This window comes from Solanum verrucosum, unplaced genomic scaffold (genome assembly GCF_900185275.1).
Source record: "Solanum verrucosum unplaced genomic scaffold, falcon-dt-bn FXZP01000277.1, whole genome shotgun sequence".
Taxonomy (NCBI): domain Eukaryota; kingdom Viridiplantae; phylum Streptophyta; class Magnoliopsida; order Solanales; family Solanaceae; genus Solanum; species Solanum verrucosum.
Window position 1 is genome coordinate 2572188 of NW_026019945.1, and position 20301 is coordinate 2592488.

The 20301-nt window shown below is 34.8% G+C and overlaps 3 protein-coding genes across 4 annotated transcripts; all 3 read right to left on the minus strand.

Annotated features, from left to right (window-relative positions):
- Window positions 1-1056: 1056 nt before the first annotated feature.
- LOC125808620 (uncharacterized) lies at window positions 1057-5159 on the minus strand. The gene is made up of 6 exons (XM_049488298.1): window positions 4620-5159; window positions 3493-3570; window positions 2743-2777; window positions 2594-2649; window positions 1793-1891; window positions 1057-1184 (listed from the first exon to the last, which is right to left on the minus strand). Exons 1-6 carry the CDS (start codon window positions 5076-5078, stop codon window positions 1126-1128), a joined length of 786 nt encoding a protein of 261 aa, XP_049344255.1. The 5' UTR covers window positions 5079-5159; the 3' UTR covers window positions 1057-1125.
- Window positions 5160-5992: 833 nt separating this feature from the next.
- Window positions 5993-9645, minus strand: LOC125808591 (uncharacterized). Of its 2 annotated transcripts, none has more exons than XM_049488270.1 (5): window positions 9533-9645; window positions 7870-8166; window positions 7644-7766; window positions 6937-7227; window positions 5993-6429 (listed from the first exon to the last, which is right to left on the minus strand). In XM_049488270.1, the coding sequence occupies exons 2-5, from the start codon at window positions 8128-8130 to the stop codon at window positions 6205-6207; spliced, it is 900 nt and encodes a 299-aa protein (XP_049344227.1). In that variant the 5' UTR covers window positions 8131-8166; window positions 9533-9645; the 3' UTR covers window positions 5993-6204. The 2 variants fall into 2 exon arrangements, with proteins under 2 accessions (XP_049344227.1, XP_049344235.1); XM_049488278.1 differs by lacking the exon at window positions 9533-9645 and adding an exon at window positions 9134-9472.
- Window positions 9646-11778: 2133 nt separating this feature from the next.
- LOC125808573 (uncharacterized) lies at window positions 11779-18003 on the minus strand. Its single transcript, XM_049488252.1, has 13 exons — window positions 17835-18003; window positions 16537-16650; window positions 15327-15437; window positions 15177-15239; window positions 14918-15031; window positions 14679-14828; window positions 14310-14387; window positions 14017-14238; window positions 13835-13921; window positions 13422-13541; window positions 12762-12854; window positions 12386-12597; window positions 11779-12179 (listed from the first exon to the last, which is right to left on the minus strand). Exons 1-12 carry the CDS (start codon window positions 17970-17972, stop codon window positions 12538-12540), a joined length of 1350 nt encoding a protein of 449 aa, XP_049344209.1. The 5' UTR covers window positions 17973-18003; the 3' UTR covers window positions 11779-12179; window positions 12386-12537.
- Between the last annotated feature and the right edge of the window lie 2298 nt (window positions 18004-20301).

A 20301-nucleotide genomic window follows, 5' to 3' on the forward strand; every position in this document is an offset into this window, starting at 1 on the left:
GGAACACTTGATGGTTTTTACACATCATTAAGCTCTAAATTTGTTTAGAAATGAACTAGTAATATCAAAGCTCTTTCATTTGACCACAAAAATATACTAGATTCAGTTTATTGCTCCTACTGTCATAGAGAAAACGGCATCATCTGGCTTAACTAAAAAGTTGGAAAGCGAGGATAAGGTGTGCATACATCTTAACCTACTGAACCCCGCTTGTAGAATTACACGGGGTATGTTATTGTTTATCACATCATAATACAATCAACACCTCAACTGATGAGAGGGTAGAAAGTATTTTTACAAACATGATAAGGTATCCAATGCTATGGTATACTATGGGGCAACTGCAATCAAGTATAATGGTATCACACACTTTTTTCTAACATAATCAGCAATATTCTATAATATGTTGATCATGTGTTCGCGACTGTACAGTCATGTACGACCATGCATGACAAGCTATGCTAAACGTAGTGTTCTTCGTATTTCAAGACAGCATAGTGCTTACGAGAAGCTTCTCTTCATACTGATGTGGGATGTTCTTTTGTCTTCGTCCTGTTCAGCTGCTGCTGCTTCCCCATAATCCCTAACGATGATTTCTATGAAAGAAGAAAAAGAAGCAGTCTCATACATAATAGGACAAGACCAGCAAAAGACTGCTAAAATGTAAATCACCATCTATGTTTGGAGGGTGCATATGTTCATATCAATAGCAAATTACGTTGTACCAGCACCCAACGATAACAACGATAGAAGGATCAATTCCAAAACGCACCCCCTCCAAGTGAGGAATGACAGAGATAGACAGAATATGACAATTTCGAAATGACTTCTTTTTAGAGACACAGATTGGACACTCTGTCCAAACAGTTCTATTCTGGACATTATTTCTACACTGGCAGCATATAGTCATCATGGAGTAACAACAAAATGATTGTGCATGGGATTTTCTTTTCAAATAAAAAACACAAATTTGAAGGGAGACAAAGGTGGATGACACATCATATATAATGTTTATAAATAGCTACAGTTATGTTTGAAGTGTGTTGTCCATCACATGCATAGGCAAAGATGCAAAAATAATCTAAGTGCTTTACCATATGCTACTGTATGACTGGAGACCACTGCCTAGTCCGCGTCCTTAACTTCTGCTTCTATATCAACAATTCCGATAGAAGAATCCTTACCTGTAAAGTAAATACATGAGGTGAAGTAAGCTCTAATCCAGATATATCAAGGGACAGTCCTAGGATCATGATTTAAAGCCCTAATGGTTAAAGTTGCACAAATTTTGGCAGTATTCCGCAGTCTAGCAGTTAAATCAATTCTTATGAGGATTATTTGAAGTTTATCTGGAAAACATGTTTTAAAGATTCATCTCTTAATCTTAAAAAAATTCTCAGACAGAAACGCATGATGAGAAGAAACATAAACCAAGTTTGCTTGGAATTTTAAGACTTTAATCTTAAGGAAATATTTGAATACCAACACTAATAGAGCACATAAGGATCCCAAAGAAGTTAGAAAAGAAAGTTTTCTTTCTTGAAGGAATCCATTCTCATATTTGTTTATGCTGGCTAACTTTCCAGAAGGAGAACTGCAAAAGTTGAGCTTATTTACAGGAGAGGCAGCATTAACTTCATCAGATGAACGATATTCCAAAAAAAAAAAAAAAAAGAACTTCATGAATGATTAAACTGTTAGTGCCCTTATTATGCACCGAGTTTAGGTAAATGGACTATGCAACTGAACACCATAACCAGTAAATGTTTAAAGAAGAGTAAGAAAGATGAACCTTTCTTTGAACGAGTACTGAAATCACCGAATGCTTGGCCAAATGTAGTTGACTGGTTGGAGAACGTTACTGGGTCTCTCACGAACTTATTACCAACAACTGCAGATATGCAAGGAATATCTCAAATAACACGCTTAGCTTGCATCAGTTACTCATGATATAGCCCACATCAATGTTTGAACAAAGATTTGAAATGATTAAAAAAATCAATTTACATCAAGGAAGTCCAAGATAACAGAAAGAAAAGTCAAAACACATTCAACACTCTCAAGATATTAATTATCGCTAGCAACATCTGATTGTTGTATTCAAGTGCTTAACAACCATTAAAAAACATCAAACATGTATATACTCCAAGGATTCAAAAGACCACAACGGAGAGAAAATAATTATAAGGAAAAGAAGAGAAATAGACGAAGCTCTACTTATATCTAGGACTGGGAGATCGATATAGTAAGCCTAAGTGCAATGCAAACAAGCCACATGAAGAGCTGTGAACTTCTGATGGTTTACCTTGCATATATGCATTGGGACAAAGGAATAAGATTATGAGGCGGAGAAACGCGAGGTAAACAGGGTACATAAATTTTATTTAGGGCCATATATGATACGAGCTATTTGATATTTGAATTTCTTGATAAATCTGTTCGGTGTGCAAATTCCCATCAGCTCTCTTAAAACCCAATATGAGAGCAATAATGTAACTAAATGAAACAAGAATGCCACCAATTGGCAATTGCTCAGCTATGAGGAAGTTGTCAAAACAAGGGAGACAAGCCAACTTAGAGAATCAATTTTAACCTGAGAATGGCTGAGTACAGAAAGGGCAAAGCTGAACCTCATCATTTAAAGTAGACCTGCACTGGGTGAAAATCAATGCTATGAGTAACAAAAACAACCAACCCCCTGGCTTCAATATTTCTCTTAAACAAGGTTCCATTTGATCTTACCTGAAAATTTGAAATTCATTCCCGCAGTTTGGGCACTGCACAGTAGAAGAAATCCATTAGCAAACACAGAAAGGAAGCATGTGCCATAAGAAGTTTGATAGTTGTTTAGATGGACCCAGAGAACTTCCATCTGATCTGCTTTAATTTTAAAACAATATATATATTTCTCATCACTGTATTACCCTAAGGAGTGCACCTACAACAGAATAATCCTAACTGCTTGGTAAAAGCATCATACACACATTGTAAAAATATACGAGCACAAGATAGCCCATTGTTTGTCACAAATAGTAGTTATTCTAGAAATTCTGTCTGTCAGTTGAAATTTAAGCATTTCACGGAAGGATACAATAGAGCAGGTTAGATGCTGCAGAACTTGACACATTTTGAGATACTGAGAAGTGCTAAATCGGTTTGAGGCGATAGAGCTATACACAAATTGCATTTTTGGATGAAATCTATAAAGTCCAAAAGAAGTGCACGTCAAGTTAATAGGGGAGAAAGTGATCTCATTGAGATCCGTACACTAGAGGAGTTTGAATACCGGATCCCTTTAATGTAATGTAATATTCAAAAATACTTCAAAATAATGGATGAGATATATTATCCACATAAATTTATTATCAGTCAAACTACTTAAATTTGATATTTCACAGGCAGAAGTAGGCACATATGCAATTCTCAATGCAGGCAGTTGAAATAATAGGATAAATGTGGAAAAGTGAAGACATGCAAGTTTAGTTCCCTTACAGCGCTTTGAACAATATCTCGTCCAGCCCACCAAATAAAAGCTCCCAAACCTAAAATTGGAAGTAGAACTGCAAGGATCTGAAAAACAGAAAATGAAAGACAACTGTTAATATCTAAGGTATGGCATGGCAAGATAACCATAGCTAATACATGCAAAGCAGCAATACAGAGATTGACTGCATAATGAAAAATTGTACATATATTACTCATTAGTCCTTCAGATTTAAGCACTATGCGAACAGCGATAACTTAAATAAATTCTAAAATGCAGTGAACACAAACACCCTAAAATATGAAAGGATAAGCATCATCATAGTATTAACATGTTCCATACACTGTGTTAGCTTATACAGTACATGTTAAGTATCAGAAACAGCAAATGTAAATTAAAGAAGTTTCTGAACTAGCATCACACAATTTACTTTAAAGGTGATACCTGAGATGAAAGTCATTCTGGAAAAGAAAAAAAGGTGTACCCAAGCCATGGCATACTATCCTCACAAAAAAACTAATTTCTAACAATTCCATGTAAAATTAAATATAGACGTATATCTCTAATAACCAAACAACAACAACTACTATGCTTCAGTCCCAAACAAGTTGGGAACGGCTATATGAATCTCACTTCTTCATTAGCTCATTTCTTATCATCAACATCAACAACAACAACACCAACACACCCAGTCCACAAGTGGGGTCTGGGGAGGGTAGTGTGTATGTAGACCTTACCCCTACCTTGGGAGTTAGAGAGTTTGTACCCTCAACTCAAGTAAAAGCATTATAAAGCGGTTCGAAGAACGAAAACAACGGAAGTGAAAAAACCAAGACAAAATACTAAACAACGCATCACAAAGCATACTAAAAGGGAACAATCAATACAACAAAATAATACAATAATCCAAGTGCAAGAAACATTAAATGGTACAGAAATGAAATAACAACAACACATTGAGTAATGCTACGACTATTAGTATGAAAGATAAAGCGAGACAACTCTCAACTACGTAACTAACCCTCTACCCTAATCATCATACTACATAAATATATCATCTCTAATAACCAAATGGTGCACAAATAGAATCTAAATGCTAATATGCCAAGCTAAGTGATGCTTGAGAGAGAAGTACCCAAACAGAAACAATAGCATCCAAGATCCAACCCAGCTGACCAGTCATAGTAAGATAAGTAAGCCCAATTGCTAGCACAAGATTACTCAACACTCTCACAGTCTCACTATTATCCCTCCCACCACCCCCACCACCACCACCACCACCACCACCACCATCACCAATCCCATCCAATCCAAACCCTTGTTTAAATTTCACAAAAACCATTCTTTTCTCACAACCCCATCTCTCCTCCTTCATCAAAATCCCATTTTTATCTGTCAAGAATGAGTTTTTCTCCTTAAAAGCTCCTAATTTGTACCAACTACTACAAATTGACACTTTTCTTGCACTTAAATTAGTGAAACAACAACTGGGTCGCTGTAATTTCAGCCCAAGAAAGTTTGTTTTTTTGTACAAAGCATCATGTGGTGTCTTTAAGGGTGATAAATTGATGGGAATTTGAGCAAGTGCTGTCATGGTAAAGTTCAATACTTTTTACTGAAACAAGGAAGTTTATGTGAATGGGTTCATGTGTTTATTAGAATTTCAAAAACAAAAACAATTGCTAGCTCTTGTATAGTTAGCAATTTGCAGAGCTCTTCTTCTCAACAAGATCTTTCCAATCATACGTGGCGTAGAACACCTAGCTGGTAGGATGTGGGACCAGATTTTATAAATAAAATAAAAATACATGTCTAATAACATAACATATGAATATTTAAATGGTGTAATTTTTAATATAATTATTATAATCGTGAATATTGATATGTAATGGGGTCAAAAGTATACATTTTAAATTATTAAAGGATAAATATATTTAATTAAATAAAATAAATATTTACCAGTTATTGAGGAATAAATTTTTTTACAATATATAATCAATGAAAATGGAAAATAGTGTGGACGAGAGAATAAAGAAAAATACTTTTTATGTGTGTATAATGTTTTCTTTTTTATTTTTCATCCGGTGTCTGATACCTGTAGTGTAGTTTGACTAAATCAAGCCTCGAACTAGAAATCTTTGATTAACAGAGTAGCAATCTCATCCTTTACACGATATCCTTTGATGGTTATGTGTGTTAGTATGTACTATCCATATTTTAGGATTCTTGGAACAAGTAGTGTTATCTTTTTATTATACATCAATTAGTGAGTTCTCTTTATAACTTTATTTTTTTTAAAAATAGTACTCTCGCTTCCAATTTGTTTGTTTAATTTTGACTTACTACAAAATTTAAGAAAGTAAATCAGAACTTGATAATTTATCACAAAACTCAAAAGCATGTTGTAGACAAACCTTTGAGAAGAGATGAAAGAAGAATTAACCTAAATAGTTGAGTAGTCAAAAATTATAATTATAAAGACAAAAAAGAAAAGAAAAGAGTCAACTGCTAATATGCTTCTCTGTTTTATTTCAAATGAAGTATTCATTGCCTCAGAATGAAAGGATTCAGTGCTAATTAACACTCACAAAATGTTCTAGTTGATCTGTAATAGGAATCTGGTATACATCAACAAGCAAATCCAATATAACATACAAAAGCAGTAGGGAGAAGTGACTGATGTCTGAAGACAATTTTTCACAACAATACATGTTGCATAATCACTCATTCTTTTTATCTCCTAAAGTAGCATCTCCTGAAGTAGTTGAAACAGCTTCTGCGCGATATGGCGCTGCACTGTATGCATGACGCATAAGGATAGCGAAGAAAACCATCTCCACGATCACTAGTTCATTCTGCATACCTTCCTGAAGGCGCTCCACCTCAAGCCAGAAATAGTGAGATTTTATTATGCCTAGTGATACCAGAATACTAAGCAGAATACCCTGCAAAGTGGTACAAGTTTCTTTTTTAGCATAACAAAACTATACTGTAAAAGCAGATATTAATATTTGATTTTCATACCATTAGGAGATTTGGAAATATAGTACATTCTGATGAGTTGCGAGTCTATTGGAAACAACCTCTCTATCTTTACAAGATATAGAGGTAAGGCTGCGTACACACCACCCTTCCCAGACCCCACTGTGGGATTACACTTAGTTTCGTTGTTGTTGTAGAACATTCTAGCAGACTTCATAAAGAAATTTAGCGCTAATGGTTTGATTTGTATACCATTAGGAAACCAACCTTCTCTCAAGGTTGCAAGTAAGGCTGCATACACACCACCCTCCCTAGACCTCACTTGTGGAATTACACTGGGTTCATTGTTGTTGTAGAACATTCTAATCAATAATGCAGGTCCCATAAAGAAAATAGCAGCAAAATTTGAAATCCAATATGTAAATTACAAGAAAGCAAAATATAAGACTAATGAAAGATGAGAGACGAACCTGCCAGAAAACGAAAAAGACAATTCCTTTGACACACAGGAACTTGGCTAGAGGCTTGTGAGGCGCCAACTCCTTCGCAAACACGTGGTAGAAAACCACAAGAGAGTACAATGCCAGTGAAACGGATATGTTCAAAATGATGGTAAAGGTCCAGCTAACCCAACTAGGGTACACTCCAAGCATTTGTAAAACAACCATCAAGATGGAGCATACAGGGCGAATCACAACAAATTGCCATGTCCAGTTCTTGAGAAGCTTCAATGTATGATGGTTCAAATGAACACTGTGAGGCTGCAGTGACACAACAGTTAGCTTGTGACCGAGTACCATGACAACACTAAAACTGTATATGTAAGCTTCTAGGAGGCATCATGCTTTTTGGTCCCAAAGAAAAAAGAAAGAGAGCACTGAAATGGTGTACTTATATGCCTAACATCTGAGTTTATAAACTTACTACACAGTAAAATAATTTGTCCATGTAAACTTAGTAAGCAACTCAATGCAGGAGTATACCTATCCATCGGTGCAAAAGAATTGAAATAGTGCACTCTGTGCTTAACAGTATATATACTCTATAAGGCATGCTGAACGGAATGTAATTTAGTTTCCGTCCTTGTTGGCATCATCACATTTTTTTCTCATAAACATGCAATGTTGATAATATATACGAGTGATATGTACACATAATTTTAGATTACACATTGTACCTGGAAGAGTGTCATTGGGAATGAGTGGTGAATCTGTCTTCCCTTAATTTCATCAGGGACTATGTTTTTGCTTATGGATATATTCAAGTAAGTGTACATCAACCCCAGAAACTTAGCCATCACCTGTATCACATAGAACACAAGTGAGCAAAGAATCTCTGACAAGAACACAGCTCAACAAGTGACGCTTGATGCAGGCAGAAAGTGTTAACTTGGCTATACTTACAATTGCTTCATAACATTCTTTGACAGATTCCAAGAAAGTGAAAAAGGGTTTGCTTCCCATGAAATCGACCAATCCAATGAAGGAGACAATAGCATACAAGGGTGCCATGAGGACGATAATAATTATGGCCTTTTGCTCTTTAGGCTTCTTCCATGACGTAAAATGTTCTGTCACTAGCTGTATGCTGAAATGCAAAGTCAGCATAAGACATATACTGGATACTATCAGTGTGACTTGCCCACGATCCAGATCCAATTCCATATTTGTTGTTCGCCAACAAGAATACCAAAATCAAACCTGCACAGTGGTGTTAAGACTTATCAGGACTGAATTTTCAAGAGAAATGTAGGGAAATAAAATAGACAAGAATTTCATTGATATACAGAAGTACAACTTTCATTGTTACCCAAAATTCATTTATGTACAATATATCTACTGATTTATGTAGATTACCACCATTATTTAATTCAATCCGCCAAATTTCATTTCTATTCCTCGACCTTCACTCCTCATGTCAACCATCAGGATATATCACCACTTCCACTTGCAACAATTAAGAAACCCAAATGACAAATCTGTAACACTGACTTCTCATACCAGTCAGTTTTTTAACCCAATTATTCCATCATTCATAATCTGAAAGGTTATAATTCCGAGGACAAGCCAGCTTTGTCTTCGGTCTTCAACTTTATGTTCTAACTAGAAGGGCAGATTGACTCATTCATGACCTAAACTAACCCTTCAAAGGTACTCAATGTTCCCAATCCATCCCATTTTGGATCAATAATTGGATATAGCTCCGTTAACCAATCAATCTAAACTAAACCATCTGGTGAACCATGACTTAATAGTGTTCGCAGTTCTTAATTGGTACCCAATCAATGATAAATTACCATAAAAAATCCTCTTATTTACATGCTAACAGTAATAGAACAAATCTGTTAGTTAGTTCAAGATAGAGTTAAGGTAAGTGGAAAGGTTTAAAGAAAAGAGTACTTATCGACATCAACACTTAGTCCTAACTACAACGAGAAATATGAGGAATCCAAAGTATCATAGTATCACTAGTACAACAACAAAACAACATGCCCCGTGTAGTCCCATAAGTGGGGTCGGGGTAGGATGCACGCATCCTACCTACCAGTGTAATCCCACAAGTATGGATGATATTTTAGCTAACAGTGTGTGGTTCAGTGTGCAACTTTTGGGTCTTTTGCCCAAGAACAAGATGAAATTACAAACTAAGCTAATCACTCTGTCTCACCTCTAGTTTCCTCAACAGTTGACCTTGTATTTTTATGACCTTAAAATCATCAAAAAGACAAACCCTTTACAAATTACAAGGTCAATTTGGACTCAAACAAGCTAAATGGAAACTAGCTAGGCTACAATACAATCATGGATATTTCAAGATTCACCCAAGAAAAAAACATCAAGGATCCAGCTGCTGCACTAAAAAACATAAGCAACATTTTCAAGAAAAGTAAAAATTTGATCTTTCAACAATATTGTAATCTAAACAAGTAAAATCTCTACATAAGTGACTTCTTATGGTTAATCCCAACAAAATACATAATGATTTCAACATAAAAAGTATAACTAATGAGTGGGAGCTAACAAAAATAGGAAAAAAGGGGTAAGAAAGAGAAAGACAAGTACTTACAGAGTTTGTAGAAATGGGCGTTAAATGCAATGAAGAAATTGTTGAGATTGTAGTGAATAATATTGTACACCAACCAAAACACTGACCCTGTAGATCGTACAAGGCTGTTAACTATTGGAGAAAATGAATACTCTTTATATTAAAAAAAAACAATTGCCACGTTGAGTTTACGATATTGATATGCTAAAAGGACAGTCGATATATCCGGAGATTTAAATACTAGGTGATTTTCTCATCTGTTATATATATATGTAGGCAGTGTGATACTCTAAGCTCGGGGTCTGGAGAAGAGTTTGACTATAAGGATTTATTGTATGCAATTTTATACTATATTTCTACGAGAGGCTACGTTCACAACATGACAATATATTAGTGAAAATATAGATAGAAAATTACACCCGACACTACGATTATAATGTGACATAGAGGGAATTCACTCGTCTCTTACGCGGCTTTGTAATGGACTAATGGCCTACATTTTTGACAAAATTATTTGAAGGCCTATGTTTTCTCTATTGGGGGGCTAAATGCTAGTAACACTTTTGCTTCTAGCTTTTTAGTAGATTTTAGAAAAGATAGAGAAAACTAGTCCCATGAAAATATGACTTTCAAAATAGTAAAATTAGCCTATTAAATAATCAATGTGAATTTGAACGTTAATTTTTATTCTATTTATTTAACTAAAATTGAACGCATTTAGAAGATAATTATAAATTTTTAAGTGACAATTGAATGTGTATGAATTTTACGTGTGGTTTTGGAAGTTGAAGAGTTGTGGGTCCACCTAATTGACTGAATTTACGTTTCTATTGGCTGAGCCTAGAAATAGTGGGCCCAATATCTAGAAGAACATTTAACACGTGGCACCAAACCACGTGCTCATGCACGTGCCGATCCAACTTACTCGGAGGGCCCACAGTTGCCGGCCCCAGTTTCTGATACACGCAAAGGGTCTTATGGATCCGTTTCAATCAATTTGCTCGATTATAATTTGATACCAAATTTTAAAAATATCTTTAATTTAGTGCTCTTCAAATTGTCATGTAGAAAAGGAAACTTTTCATTTTTAAATGGATTAAAAAAATAAAATAGGATAAACAAATTGAAAAAGAGAAGTAAAAATTGATGTTATAAAATAACTTCCATGTATTGATGATAAGCTATAGTGAAGATTCTTCCACCGTTCCACGCATTTAACATCAATAAAATGTATAAATTTAATGTCTGGTGTATCAGTACATGCCTAGCAATCAATAGTTAATGTCAATGCCCAGTACCCATAATGGCACGACGATGCACGTTCAATACAAAGACCATACCAAAAATGTAATCAACTGGATTATTAATATCAGACGTATGGGGAGAATTAATTTTTTAGACCACTTATAAAATAAAAGATTGCAGGAAGAGGTTCATCCAAACACCGTTATTAAAACTCACGTTGTATATATATAGAAATCAATTTGTATAGTGTATGTAGTAGATGATGAGCCCTCTTAATGAAAATTCTGCCTTGAACAGTGATTTCACATTCCAGAATAACGTTGGAGATGATTCTAAAATTGACCTGCCGGTCTTGATAATACCGAGTCAACAAAACCAAATCATAGGACTATGCTTTGGACAAAGTAGTGTATCCCTAGGCATTATTAGTTCGACAATATTAGGACTGTGAATTGTGATATATACAAAATAAAAGGCTTTCATAACATACAAGAAAAGGCATCGCTAAGAATATAGTTCATCTCCTAGCAGAGACAAAACAAAACACTAGGAAACCATTTGCCTAGTTTGATGAACAATGTAACTTAGTACAATACTACTTGTGCTGATGAAAGATGATATATACTCGATGAAATCGGGTGTACAAGCAGAAAATTAGCAGTCACGCAGAAGCACAGCAGGTGGTGCATAAATTACAACATAAAATAACAAAACGTGAACAAGTTAGACAATATAATTGAGCATTATTTCTGTATAGAAGTCTTGAGTTCGTCCTATTAAGTTTGTGACAATATTTTGAGCAATTGATCAGACTATGATGCCTGGACTAAACTTGACAGCATCAAAGGAGGATCTGTTTTCAAACGTCCATTTGCTTGGTTCATGCTACTAACCTAATCGTAGGAAATTGGATCAGTAGAAATCATTAAAAACAGGGAGTATGAAATATTTCAAGTACAAGCCACGTGAAAGCACAATGAGCTGAGCATGATGAACAGATTAATCAAATAGAATAAGCATGATAAACAATGAATACATAATCATTTCAAGTAGTTGAGCACCTAGGAAAATGAAGCATGTTTTAACACGAAGAATTTGACTGACTGGCATGTCTTTTAACACTCAGGCATCTTCAGAGTATTCTGACCATATTCTCTGATGCACATTGGAAGCGGGGATGGATCTATAACCTCTCATATTCCTCTCCTTGAAAAAACATGGACATGCCTTTGAGTTATATGCAATTTTTTCCATTCCTTTTCCGAGAAACAATATCTATTGATAGAAGTACTAATACTGAGACTAACAAATCCTTACCTCTGGATTACTTGTTCTGTATTAATGTCCAAGCTACCCTCTTCACCTCCTTTGCATTCTTGTATATGATAATATAGTGCGGACCATCCGATATCATTCTCATGGTCTGATGAATGAAACAGAAATAAGTGATGACAAATCTTTTAATCAAATAATGTTTTAGAAAGAAAAGTCAAATCCACTGAAGCCATGTCAAAATCTTTGTCAAGGGATACCAAAGCTCATAGTAATCTTTGCAGACTTAATATATTCACAGTTCTTTGAAAGACCAAGGTTTTTGTAGAGCAAATCAGAGGAAAATTGCTATCTTACCTGTAAAAGGTAGAAAGACTACTCTACAAAATTTGTGCAGTTGATGAAGAATCTCTCTTTTGGCCACAATTTACGTTGATGAGACTCTGAGGAACTTGGTGGAAAAAATTGATTTGTGAAGGATATTCACCAATGTATGATCTTTTCCAGTTTCATAGAGATTTCAAAACCTCCCCCAGAACTAGTCCCCACTGCGTCCAATGAGTGCCACCCTGCAATTGGAAATTCAAGTGAGAAAATGAAAGCTCCCCAAAATTCGTTGAAAAAACGAATAAACATATACCTCTTTCCCACATGATCAGTTACATAAACAAACATATAAACAATTACTCCTATAGAAAACTAACTAATGGCGGAAGAAATGGCAGAGTATTACCTGACAGAAAACAGAGAAAGGCTCTCTTAGTGGTCCATCACATGAGAGCTCGCTAGTACTTCCATCAATGAAGGTTCCATCAGCAAAAATGACCTAATCCATGAATAACATTCCAAAAATAGGCGGAAGGTAAGTCGCTCAAGATAATAAACTCTAGTAAAAAAGTAATTAAGTTGTGCTTCATATATCAATTATACTACAAGAATCCAAATGTTGAGCATACAAAGGAAAAGAAAAAGGACAAGCCGGTAATAAGGTAAAACGACCAAGATAAATTGCAGACATCAACCTAGACTCAAAATTAAACCAACTATCCAAGCTCGAAAAGTTAGGACAGAGGTAAGCTTGCTTCTGATTCAACGCCACAACTCCCTGATCTTCTATGATTCCAACGAACCCAAGCAGATAAAAGAAGACATTAAAGAAATGTTTCCTACTATAAAAAGAACATATTTGCTCATATTAGATTCCCATCGCAACTAATTCTACATGAGCTTTAAGGCATGATAGTTATATAGAGTTTCCTATGTCATAGCTTTAACAATTTACAATCTTCAATAATGTTATTTCCAGTACATTGTTAACACAATACTAACAAGAAAAAAGAAAAAGTTCCCTTCAAGTACAGCGAAACTCTTATTCCCAACGAACTGGTCATACCTCGGATGCATAGCCAGCAGTTGCACCTGCAACAGGCCTGATAAAAGAGCTAACAGGAGAACTTCTCTGAACAGCCTCGCAAAATGAAAGTAGACGCTCACGGTTTCCAAGTTGTACAGCCTGACAAGAATAACAAAACTCAAGTGTCCAGTTGCACGTTTAAGTGTGAAATCCAGCAATGACTGCTTTAAAATACGGGCACACGTCTGAAAGCATCATTATGTACTTGATATAGTGATATAATTCATAGAAGAAACACAAAGATTGTTACAATGCTCATTGAATGAGGAAGTGTGATTGAATGGTGGATGGTACACTTTAGAACCTCTTTTGCAAACAGATGGGCATTCTTCGACAGTTAGCAAACAAGGACTTGTATATGCCTTGACTAATGCAAGATGTGACAAACAAACCTGCACTGTATCATGACGCTTGATCCGGCAAAGTGGCTGCACTTTATATCCTTTAGCTGCCATGACTTCAGCTATCAGGAAGCTTCCCTTGCAACAGGAGTTAGGAAAGATGCATATAACCAGGTGAGGCAGAAGTAACAAAAGATTATTACCACATCAAAACTTTAGCAGAAAAGAGATACCTTTATTGCTTCACCAACCATTTGAGGTGAGAGGAATAAACCCTGAAATAAAGTTCTCATTATATCACCAGGGGTAGAACCGCAATCAACTCCAAGTCCTGGGGCAGAGAGACGGGAAGCTGCTGCTTCTACCCATCTTTTCCTTCCCGCAACATATCCACCACATGGTGCAATCGTTCCACCCGGATTTTTTATTAAACTTCCCGCAATTAGGTCAGCACCCTGCTCATCCAAAAATCAACTTATGATATTTCCACATGCAGAACTTCAATGACAAGAATAACTTTACATACCACCATAGGAGGTTCGATGTCGTCAACAAATTCACCATAGCAGTTATCTACCATGACCATGCAGCCTGGGTTCTGCGTCTGCGTCAAAGAAGAGAGTTAGAAGGTAGAACTATCTTTTCTAATAGCCAATGTTAAGACATCCAAACACCGATAAGTGAAAACAAGAAAAATTATCTATCCCAGTGTTACAAACACAAACCATCAAGGATTAGGATGACATCAGTTATATAGACATGGCATCTTATGCCTTATAAAGAGCATACTTCAAATAACTTGTAATTCTTTGGCACCCTTTCAGTAGCCAAATATTTGAGAGTTTGTTATTGGAAATAACTATTATAATCAAGGACGTGGTTTCAAAAGGTTTACCTTGATTATATTGATTGCCCGACCTATCTCAGTTACACTCAAACTGCGACGCCAGGAATAACCACATGATCTCTGTATGAGTGCACACTTAGTGTGAGGTCTTATAGAGGTTTTAAGTGCATCCCAATCAAGCCCGCCATCCTCTGCAAGCTGCGATGTGTCCAGATAATGTTGGTTATTCTCAAATTCTGAAAAATAAGTCATATGGACCTTATATCTAACATGCAGATGCAACTTACTGGGACTTCCCGGTATTCTACTCCAAAGTCTTTCAAGGAACCCAATCCACCAGAGTCCCTTTTTCCAATTACTTCCTCCAGCGTATCATAAGGTGCACCAGCTATCGCTAACAGCTGAGACAAGTTGACTCAAGTCATTTTCAGTAAAAATAATATTTTTTAGAAAATGACGAATAATTGAAACATAAATGGGTACTCTGGACTATAATAATTCATGAAACAGCGTATTGTGATAATAACAAGTATAGAATAACTATACCTCATCCCCTGGTCTTAAGAAAGCGAATAAGGCACAAGTGATTGCATGAGTACCTGAGAAGAACTGAAGGTGAAGTGGGAAAGTATATTAAGAAAATATATCCTCTTTCATGGAAATATGAAGCTACCCAAAGAAGAAAAAATTGCAAACCTGTGATCGAACAATTGCAGACTCAGCCCCAACAATTTCTGCAAAAGCCTGGTCCAAGGCTTCACGCCCACCAGCTTCTTCATGACCATAGCCAGTGCTACCACCAAAGTGCTGATGCAGGTATATTTTACACTTTTTAGTGCTAACAAAATAGAGTGCCTACTAGTTGCCACTATGACACTTGGACCTTGTCAATGTCATTCCCGTAGCCGAGACCATTCTGGTTACCCGTGTTCAGTAAAGATATTGTGTACCACTGAACACTTAGAAATAGGATCTCAAATTCTGAATAAGTTGGACAGTGTAAAAAATACAATGTAATATAATGCTGTTCCAGCACACTTAAATGGGGGTGATGTAATATTTTAACTAGGATGGAAGAGTGTCAATGACTGTCCTTATTTGTTTGATTTGTTCATAGACCTAAGGAACAGAACAAAACAATTTGTTGACAGATTTGAATCTCATCTAGCCATGAGCCCATGACTCAACTCCCTATGCCCCACATCCCCTAAAAGAAAGAAAATTGTGTGCTAGACTACTAGTACATGCATTATGCTTTCTTCAGAGAACAGAAGGTATATTGTAAAATTAAGGTAACAGGTGTTTTCTATTTGTTGACACTCGGTCTCGCCACATCACAGACGACAATGATTATTGGACGCTGGTAGTTGAACAAACTTTTAATCATTAGCTTGCTTCCAGACATGGTAATAAACTATAGTAGTTCTTATCTTTTTCTGTTTTTGATAAACAGCAAATAATAAAATACTAGTCAGAGCACTCACCCAAAAAAAAAAACCTTTTGACTAGTTTTTCAGTGATAAGATATCATTCACGGCATGCAGTAGAAGAAAAAAGATCATAGTCATGGTACTAACAAAACAGGTAGGCCCCTCATGATTTGATATTTTTTTTTTTTCAGATTGTCAAAATAATCGAATTCATGACCTTTTTATTTCCACCTGACCCTAGAGAGTATATCCTAAGGTAAAGGTTGAGTAAGGTTCTAAACCATCAGTACTCTAGGCCTAAAGCTCCAAATGATCATTTGCCAGGTTGGTATAGTTCACAGGAACCGAAGAATATACAGAAGTCTTGCAGCGAAAATTGATATAATTGAAGATTCATTAGCTCCAAAAATGTAAATTCACATGTAAATGATGTCTACAAGGAGCAATTTAACAAATTTTAGAGAATGAAAACTTACATGAGACCCAACCTTGACCCTTTGGAAAGCTCTCAAAACTCGCGCAGTATTGCGTGCCACTAAATTGTCAACTTCTCTGAACTCTTTTGACAAAGAATCAACAGCCTTGTTAACCTACACATTGCAGATCCAGAAAATTCAATCATGTTGCATTCATTTCTCAATAAATAGACTCATCTCAAGCCCACAATATCAACACCAGAAATCCAGGATTTTAAGACAATGAGCGGTGAGGCACTGCATCCACCACAACTTTGTGGCAGTAAAGTGAGAACAAAGTATAAACATATATTCTCTCCGTCCCAACTTATGTGGAACATTTTGCTTCCTGAGAGTCAGTCTGACCAAACTTCAAAGCTAAATTTGATTAGATTAACTCAATATTTTAAAATTGAAATTTAGATATTCAAAAACTATAACAAATACATTTTTAATATGTTTGTTAAAATTTACATAGTTTGAATCTCAAGAAGCGAAAAGTGCTACTGTCCGATACATCTGCCACTATGGCTTTGTTCACAAGTGGTGGAGCTAGAATTTTTATTTAGGTATAGAAAGAGGTAAACATATGAAGAAACAAAGGAGATTCAACATCTACTATATATATATATATATATATATATATATATATATATATTAAGGGAAAAAATAAAAAGTTGGACCCTATATATAGTGCAATTTTTTGACGAAGTGGTACCCTGGCTCCGCCCCTGCTGTCCACTCCGAAATTTTGTCATAGTTCCCTAGTAGTCTAAGTTATTTAATGTATAAATTGTTGGTAGATATACTTAAATACATAAAGATCAGGCATAATACATCAACAAACACTTAAACTTAAGCTCAGCTTATAAGTAAGCACTCCAACTTTGAGAGTGCTTATCTAGACACCTCAACTTGGTCTCAACTAGTAACTACACACTACAACGCATCCTCACAGTGTATTGTAGACACTCCACACACAAAAATTTTGGAGTTGCCTAGATGATCATTTTATAAGTTGGATTTTTCAACTGATAAGTTGATGTGTCTACATGCGCACTCTCAAATTTGGAATGCTTATTGCCAGTTGAGGCCAAGTTTGAGCGTCTATTTATGTATTATGCTAGAAATTAAGCATGGAGCAATACTGCATACCAGTAGTTACAATGGTGTAAAAAAAAAGTAAGAAAACGAGATTCCTACACAGAAATTGAAGTACGTGTTTCATTTATTCACCAAATTCAAAATTGAGTAACGTTAAATTCAATTATTTTTGTTCTTCTGAGAAATCAACAGGGAATTTCGGTATTCAGTTCTACCTCGGGAACAAACGGGGAATCGGAATGATGCAGCTGAGGAACTGAAACTCGAGAGCTCGAACACACTGAAACTTTAGAGGAAGTTACTCTCAGAGTATGCGTAGGATAAGCAGAGGTGGCGCAGCATAAGACCGCCATTTTCGCAGAGCTCGGAGGGAAAATGGATATGGAAACTGGAGAGTGAAAGAAAGGAAACTAATCCATATAGGCTATAAGGCATGTTGGGCTTTTATCCAAATTGGGCTTGGCTTATTGGGCTTATCCACATAGGATTAGGTAGAAATGAGTCGATGACACAATATAACCACTTTTAAATCCCAATCCATCCTTGCTCATTTTGACTAGTATATGAACATGTTTAGCTTATTTAAGATTAGAATTACAATATTAAAATAGAATATTTTTTTCATTAAAATATAATTAAATTAAGCATGATTTAATAGATGACTCCTAAAAATAGTACATGAGCCTTTTTTATATTCTCTGGGTTGTTTGGTAGAGTGTATTAGAAAAATAATTATATATTAAATTTATGTATTGTTAATAGGAGTTAGTTAACTAATTGGTCACCCAAGTATTGAAAATTGCCTTCAAATATCACTTTTTGTTTTATTTAGGACTAAAATATCACTGAACTATCACTATTTTCTTCAAAATATACTTAACACTTCAAAAGCCTTATTCTCTCCTAGCTTTAGATTTAATTATATGAATTATCATTGATCATTGAGAAAGTAAAGAAAATCTTTTGAATCTTGTAGTCTTAAACTAAAGATATGTAAAATATAATGAAATGCCACTTAATCATGTGGTTTTAACTTTTAAACATTCAATATGGAAAGTTAAAATTAAAGAATTAGCCAAAAAAAAAACTGTTCTTTTTATTCTTTTTGAAATAGACTAAAAAAAAAAATATGACTAACAAATTGAAATGGGACAATACAAAATAATTTTCAAAAAGAAAACCTATAATAATTCTATTTATTGCTTTAAAAAGCGGCACGTCAAATTTTGAGACCTAAGATAGATACCTCATTTTCTAACCATAGAGTCGGCCCTCTAAATAGGTCATGGAGGCGCCGCAGTCCATCTATGTTCTCATTGACAAAAGTTGATACTCAATTTCTTCATAGAGATCTGACATTTCTGTGTTATCAGAAGGTGTTGTACGTGGAGTCGCCTTAGTCCATATGTATTTTCATTGACAAAAGTTGAATCTCAATTTCTTCATAGAGACCTGATATTTTCGTGTTATCAAAACGTGTCGTATGTGAAGGCGCAAAGTCCATCTGTGTTCTCATTAACAAAAGTTGAATTTCAATTTACACATAAAGACCTGACGTTTCCGTGTTATAGAAGGTAAGACTGCTTTTTTTACTATCTAGATCTATTTTAGTAATCAACTTGTTTTATTTTAGGTGTTGGTACAAAAGGGGCTATTTAAACAACATACAAATATTTGTTATTCTTATATCACTAATTATTTTTTTCTTTTATTGTTTATGCACATAAATAACGTATCTTGTTCAATAAATTGTTATGCATTCATATAGCTATATGTAATTGTCTTTCGATTGATGTTCAATGTTAGAGGCATACATATTAATTAATAGATCTAATAATTTATGTCACATCCCTAAAAAGGCTTCTTCTTCTTTTTTTTTCTTTTGATTTTTTAGACATTTTGTGTCTAAATTCTAGAATGACATGTTTATACTAATTTTTTTCTTGTTTTTATATAGTTTTAGAAATGTTTACCAACAAGGAGTTAGATAATTTCATGGGTGTCTTAAGCAAAAAATTAAATTATGCGGAGATTGAATGTGGTGTCACTAATCCCAAATATGGTGATTCAAAAGGAGTACTAAGAATTTTTCAAGGTGGAAAACTTGAAATTGTTTGTCATTGCCATGATGGATGCAAAAAAGGTCCTCTTTATTTTTCATTATTAATTTTCAATAATTTGTTCTAAAGTAATCTTTTTCTTCAAAGAATTCAATCCTTTATAAGCTTGTTGTATAAGTTTGTGGTATAATTTTTCTGAAATATTTTACAAAGTCAAATAATTTTCAAGAACATGTGTCCAGATTATGAAAAGAGAAGAAAAAAATGTTTGTTGTTGTAGAATCTAATTAGATGTTTGTATGTTTTTTTTCAAAAAAAAAAAAATAGGAGTAATTTGATTGGGAACAAGTGATTTTGTAATTTAATGATAAGATTATAACATGAATTTAAAATAGTGATGGAATTATTTAGTGGACATTCTTTTATTGATAATTATTTGAATTTTACATCAGATAAATTGAGATTAACTTTTACTTTCAATTTTGACCATAGATTTTCTAAAGAGTATTAAAGAACAACCTTGAAGAAGGACATCTTTATCACTAAATAATAATTTTATTATTTAATCATCATATATAATTCCGTCGTATAACTTGGCCTACTAAATTATCCCCTCGAAAAC

Excerpts from the sequence above, each read along its gene's own strand:
- LOC125808620 (XM_049488298.1), bottom strand. The coding sequence starts at position 5,078 with ATGACAGCACTTGCTCAAATTCCCATCAATTTATCACCCTTAAAGACA. Across the intron at positions 3,571-4,619 it reads ATGCTATTGTTTCTGTTTGG|ATCCTTGCAGTTCTACTTCC; the intron begins GTACTTCTCTCT and ends TCTGTTTTTCAG. Across the intron at positions 1,892-2,593 it reads CTGTACTCAGCCATTCTCAG|TTGTTGGTAATAAGTTCGTG; the intron begins GTTAAAATTGAT and ends GCATATCTGCAG.
- LOC125808591 (XM_049488270.1), bottom strand. The coding sequence starts at position 8,130 with ATGGAATTGGATCTGGATCGTGGGCAAGTCACACTGATAGTATCCAGT. Across the intron at positions 7,767-7,869 it reads AAGAATGTTATGAAGCAATT|GTGATGGCTAAGTTTCTGGG; the intron begins GTAAGTATAGCC and ends TATGTGATACAG. Across the intron at positions 7,228-7,643 it reads TCCCAATGACACTCTTCCAG|CCTCACAGTGTTCATTTGAA; the intron begins GTACAATGTGTA and ends GTGTCACTGCAG.
- LOC125808573 (XM_049488252.1), bottom strand. The coding sequence starts at position 17,972 with ATGGCGGTCTTATGCTGCGCCACCTCTGCTTATCCTACGCATACTCTG. Across the intron at positions 16,651-17,834 it reads ATTCCCCGTTTGTTCCCGAG|GTTAACAAGGCTGTTGATTC; the intron begins GTAGAACTGAAT and ends TGCAATGTGTAG. Across the intron at positions 15,438-16,536 it reads GGGTCAAGGTTGGGTCTCAT|CACTTTGGTGGTAGCACTGG; the intron begins GTAAGTTTTCAT and ends TACCTGCATCAG.